The sequence below is a fragment of the Stegastes partitus genome, unplaced genomic scaffold (assembly GCF_000690725.1).
Source record: "Stegastes partitus isolate 25-593 unplaced genomic scaffold, Stegastes_partitus-1.0.2 Scaffold949, whole genome shotgun sequence".
NCBI lineage: Eukaryota > Metazoa > Chordata > Actinopteri > Pomacentridae > Stegastes > Stegastes partitus.
Window position 1 is genome coordinate 194048 of NW_007578680.1, and position 6374 is coordinate 200421.

Below are 6374 nucleotides of genomic sequence, written 5' to 3' on the forward strand. Positions count from 1 at the left end.
TCAATGATAATAATGATCTTCATTTATGGAGCACTTTTGAAAATCCAAATTCCGAAGTCTTTCACAAGGCAACAAAAAAAGTAACGTCTCGACTTAAAAGACTAAAAAAAAAAAAAAACACACACACAGAACATGTTGTGTAAAAACCAACATCTTGTTCAAAAGGTAAAAATATGATTAAAAGAAATAAAAGACAGTTCAAAGGAAATTCAAATCAAATCAAAAAAGACTCCCAGATAAAAGTATGTTCACTGACTAGTTCACTGACTCAGTTGACCTGATTTCCTCAGGCAGATCATTCCAGAGCCTTGAGGCTTTGACTGCAAACGCTCTGTCCTTTTTAGTTTTCTGCTGTGCTGCTGGTGACGACAACAGACCTCCTCTGAGGATCTCAAAGTGGTACTGGTGCGCACAGTACAGGTCAGGAATACAGCCAGCAAAAGGGGCACAAAGGGCCTTAAAAGTAACGAGTAAAAATTTTGTTTTTATCTTTAAAGAAAAAACATAACAGCTTAACACTGTTTTTCCTATTTCTTATTCTAGGATTCATTGCACCCTCATACTCAGCTTTTACAGCATTAGATGTTTGTGTGTGTGACAATTACAATTTTAAATCAAAAATAAATGATTTATATTTTATTGCATATAAAGTAAACAGTACCTCAGGGATTGATTTAAGAAATGGTTTCAGTGATGCCTTTTTTTTATTTTTTTATTTTTATTTTGGGTAGAAAAAGTCGTGGTGAAGCTCATGAAGGCTGCTGCAAGGATTTCAGATTTCATTTTTTTGCCAAAAAGTGGTTATAATTCAATTCACATGTGTTTCCATCTGCTTTTGTGTGGATCAAACAGTCAGAATGTGCAAATACACATCACTTTATATCTGTTGTAACAGTGTCTGGGAAATGTAATCGTTTCTTGTTCCTGAATAATTGTAAGCAAAGACATAGCTGTAGTCACACTTTTGATTACAGGCAGTACTATATTATTGTTTCTGATGTTTAAGCTGTATGTATTGACCGTGTCAAACAACCTAGTATATATGTGGGAACTACACTGATTAACATGATTTACTGATGGGTTTCAAGTATAAAACAAGGAATTAAGGAAATAAAATAAAACTATGCTTTATCAATGCATCAAAAAGAATGATCCAGTCATTTTGATAAAATTTCAGCTACTATACAGGACATGGAATCACTTTTTTAAAGGTAATAAACTCCATTATATGTGTTGAATTGGTTATTTAAAGCTTCTTCAGCAGCTGAAAAGAGCTTTACTGTTTGTAATCTGGAGCCAGAGGAGGTAAAATAATTTGGCATCTTATTAATTATTAAATATGTAAATACTGACTAGATCTTTGTGTGTTTGATTATTATTTCAAATAATCGTCTTGTTTAGTATCTCAGTTTACTTTGAAAGGACAAACGGAAGCACTCCGCAGTCATTCCGGCTCATGAGTTCTGCAGGTGTTCACTAACTTTGTTGGAGTTAAAGACTTTAATAACTCCTTCTGGTGTCTCAAACATCCCATCGTGTGTTTGGACTGACCAGTTAAAGGGGTGTAAATAAGACAGCGTTTGTTTTGCGTATATAAACACGTTATTATCCTCGGACCCGGGTCGAACTGAAACTAACTCCTGAGGCTAGCGTTAGCCGCTAGCAGCTAGCTGGGCTAACGTCCCCATGGCGCCGCTCCGGGTCCTGTGTGTTCACGGTTACCGGCAGAACGGAGGCTCGTTCCGGGACAAGACCGGAGCTCTGCGGAAGCTGCTGAAGAAACAGGTGGAGCTGATTTACATGACGGCACCGCTAAAAGTGGAGCCCGACAGACACGGAGGTGGGTCACCTGTTTGTAGTGCAGGAGGAAGTGAAGCTAGCGGAGTAGCTGCTAACTGAACTGTACGTGTTAAAAGAGTAGAGGAGGACATAAACTGTCTGTCTCCTAGGACGTGGTTTTATTCTATTAGCAGCTCTCAACAAGGTTCACAGACACGGAATCAGAATACTTAATGTTTCAGTTGCTTACGTTTAAGAGTGCCAAATCTATAAGCAGAAGTGAAAGTAAAGAAACACTGAAAGGCTCATATTGCGCTTCTTATCAGCAAATTAATTAAAGTCTCACGTGCCCAGAATTTATCTTTTAATTTTCACCCAAAGCACTGCAGAGATGGTTCATCTTGCCATCCTCTAGATCAGGGGTGTCCTCTCCTGGTCCTTGAGGGCCACAGTCCTGCATGTTTTAGATGTTTCCCTCTTCCACCACACCTGATTCACGTGATCAGGATCATTATCAGGCTTCTGCAGAGCTTGATGATGAGCTGATCAAATGAATCAGGTGTGTTGGAAGAGGGAAACATCTAAAACATGCTGGACTGTGGCCCTCGAGGACCAGGATTGGACACCCCTGCTCTCGATTCACCAGCTGTAGGATGCAGGTCTAAGCCTGTCGTTGGCCGGTTTGTTCTTCTTCTCCACTGATGTTCTTCACTTTACGAAACAACGATCATATCCGAGCAGCAACCTTCCACTCCTAAAGTTGTAACTTTTACCAGAGATTTGGGTCGTGCAGTATGTCGACCTTGCAATATGTACATTTTATTTGTTCAGTTGGATTATTTGAATTACATTGCTTGTCTCCCTGCATGCAAATCTTTCACCAAAAATAATATGGCCTTTATTATTTTGAGTGAAACCCAAAGCCGCATCCTTCACTTAGTTTTTCCCGCAATGACTGTGATTGATTCAAAGAAATACAGACAAGCCAAGGTGTTTTTAATGACCTGTAGCAGAATGATAGTAACCAGGTCACTGTGTTCTACTGAATGAGCTGGAAAGCAGGACTAATTCCTAGATGACTATTCATCCTCTGGTTTTAGTCAGGCTCCAAACAAGCTGTTTCAGTGTCTGCAGCTTTAAATGCAGATGAGCTGCATCTGTCCCCCTTCAGGAAGAAGACGACGGTTGTGTCCAAAATCATCCACTTCCTCCCTACTCACCATATAGGGACCATTATATCGTGAAATATGTAGTGAGCACCTCGGCAAAGTGCACTGTAGTGCAACCACATCAAATTCACAGTTTATATCATAGCTAAGAAATGGGTAAAATAAGATTTAACAAAACATAAACGAGAAATTACTTAGATTTTACTGACAAGTTTTTGCACTTTCTCATTTGTCTAGTTTGCATTTCCTTCTACGCAATGCATGATGGTCCATATTGCTCAGTTAGTGACCATCGGCTGTACACTACTTTTCACGGTGCATTGTGGGATATTTTGAGTGCACTATATAGGGTGTATCAGTTTTAACTTAACAGTCAGACAGCACTACAAAATGGCGCATACCCTGTATAGTGCACTATATATGGTATAGAGGGTGATTTTGGACACTACCTCTGTGTCTGTGATTGATAGTGCAGAGAAAAACAGTTGACTGTATGGCAGCTCACATAGATGGGAATATGTGTGTGAGACCAGGACTTTCTAAAACTTCTAATCTTCTCTTCAAGTGGTCACTTAACGTGGAAATGTCACTGAATTCGCAGCAGAGCAGTTGTTTTTAACTCGTATGTTTGTTGTGTGAGTTTGTCAGATGATGTTGCACATACAAAATCAGTACTGAGCATCGTAGAATGGCATCTTGGGACATGGCTCAGAAGTCAATGACTACTAACATACAATAACAGGCTGCGCTTCAGTCACTATTTCATACTCGTTCTGTTGTCTGACAAAAGATACAGAAAAGTATGTCAATGAGAAAAGCTTTATTGCAAATGTGGTTGAATTAAAATGTGGCACACGAGAGCAGGAGAGACGCAAACGGAAAACACAGTAACCCATCCATTCCTCGTTTGTTGGTTTCAAATCTGTCTTAAAGTTGACACCACCTCTCAATGTCCCTCAGCTTTGCAGTTTCCACAAACCTCAGGCCTGTGGGTAAAGCATCCAAACTAATGGCAGCTGCTCCAGCCTTTCCTGTCTCTTACTTCAGCTGTCAATATCAATAAAAGGGGAAAATGTCCAAACAAATGAACAATAAAACTATTGGTTTGTGGTGATACACAGCACTTAAGGTCAAATTCTTACTGGCTTGTAAAGCTGGGAGTCTATCTACTTGTGGGGGCTTGAGGAATGACAGATGTCTTCATATCTTTACAGCTTTTAGTTTTCACCTCCAAGTTTATAACAACCATAAAGCACAATAAAAATGGATTTTCATCACATGGGAACTTTAAAGTATAGAAGCTGACATGGGGGGCAATTAAATAAATTTTAAGAGATCAAAAAATAATATCCAAGGTACCTCTCTGGCACAATTTTCTTTAAAGCCTTTATTTACATCGTACAAAAAAATAAACACAGAATATTAGTTGTTAGTGGGGTTGTAGCCAAGAACTCGAACTCCACCATTTGTTATCTAATAAACTGTTACAGGCAGCATAGTAGGACAGAAAATCTGCCACATGATGCTCAGGACGGACATCCAGCAGCGTGATCCTGTGATTCTGGGACACAACCCACGCAAAGCAGCACAAACAGCTCCTCTGTGTTTTCAGAATTTCTTTGTAAAATATGCCCTGGATCTTGTTTTTAATGAACTTTTGTGTCCCCTACCAAAAGGGCACCTACGTTGTACTTGTTTGAACTTCTTAGATTTCTCTCTATTGAGAGATATATAAAAATATGTGGAATTATTAGTGAAAGTATACAAATAATACACAGAATATATAGCAGGAAAATCTACATCAGACGAATGCAGTTTAAAGGTACATATGCACATTCCAGTTATTGTACTATTAAATGAAGTACTGTACACTTGAAGATGTGCATTATAAATTATGATATAAATATATATATAAAAATATTATGAAATCACAATACTTAAAAATGCTTGATTTTACAAAAGTAAATAGGTGATATAATATATAACTTAGAATAAGTAATATAAAGTTATTATGGTAATTTTATAGAAATTTTACACCACTGATAAACCCAGTTTCTAATAGATTATTTATGGAAAGACTTAATTTATAATGTTTGTAAGTAGCATTTTATGATAAAGAAATAAGACAAACCAATGTCACATTCATCACCTCGATTGTTTGTCAGGCACTATTTATGTCTTAATAGTAATAATATTTGTTGATGAGCACAGCTACCACTGTGTCCCAGTGTGCTTGTATGACACATGAGGAGGCACAGCAGGGGGAAAAGGCTATTTTTAGGACAACTTATATATATATATAGTAGTATAATATAATACGAGATCAATAATTGATCGCCAAACTCTAATTAACCTGAATTTCTGCAATCTGAGTCTAAATTTTTGCTTATATGTAAAATATTTTTGTACAATCCATCCATCCATCCATCTGTAGTAGTTTGTCATCAGCTGCACAGATTTAAATACATTTAATAATACAGAGGAAGTCTTTAAGACATCAGCTTTCTGTCACCAAATCTGTGCTGCCTTCCTTTGAATTCTAAATAATGAAAGGACAGAATAACCACTTCCGTCTTTTGTGTTTTTAGAAGTTGCAGTCAAGGAGAATGATTCAGCTCCTGGACCTAGAGGTGACGAGGACTCCAGGGGCTGGTGGTTTTCTGACACTCAGGCTCGGAGCTTCAGCGCTCAGCAGCAGTGTGAGGAAAGCCTGGGGCTTGAAGACAGCGTGGCATCCGTGAGAGAAGCTGTGAAGGCCCAGGGTCCGTTTGACGGCATCCTGGGCTTCAGTCAGGGAGCTGCTTTCGTGGCCATGCTGTGCTCTCTTCAGGAGCAAAAAGTGGAGCCAGAGTTCAACTTCCACTTTGCCATCCTCGTCGCCGGTTTCCGCAGCGCGTGTAAGGAACATCAAAAATTCTACAGCGCTCCCCTCCAGATGCCCTCGCTGCATGTGTTCGGACAGGAGGACAGAGTCATCCCCGACAGCATGAGCAGGGAGCTCCTCCCCTCCTTCCAAGACCCTCAGGTCCTCATACATCCTGGTGGCCATTTTGTTCCTGCTGCATCTGCCCACAGGCAAACATACCAGGACTTCCTCAAGAGGTTCCAATGAGAAATGAAAGCCGCAGAAACCCAATCAGAAGCTGGATAAGTGAAGAACTACAACAGCAGATGACTCGAGCACTTAAATATGGCCAGAGAATGTTGATTATTTAATTTTCAAGAACATCTTGTGAGGACATAATTGATTCCAGAGGCATGTTGGGAAAAATTCCAAGTTCGGAGTCGTGACCTTTGCGCTCTGGATGCATTTGTTTTTCCTCCTCTGATGTGATCCATTGGAAACAACTTGAGGACTGCCGTCCTTCTCAGGGAAAATACCTTACAACAAACAATAAACGAGATGACAACTGTTTATTTAAAGCA

The 6374-nt window shown here is 39.4% G+C and overlaps 1 protein-coding gene across 1 annotated transcript; it reads left to right on the forward strand.

The window, feature by feature from the left end:
* The first annotated feature begins 1442 nt into the window (after window positions 1–1442).
* On the forward strand, window positions 1443–6374 carry ovca2 (OVCA2 serine hydrolase domain containing). The gene is made up of 2 exons (XM_008294224.1): window positions 1443–1840; window positions 5537–6374. The coding sequence occupies exons 1-2, from the start codon at window positions 1687–1689 to the stop codon at window positions 6058–6060; spliced, it is 678 nt and encodes a 225-aa protein (XP_008292446.1). The 5' UTR covers window positions 1443–1686; the 3' UTR covers window positions 6061–6374.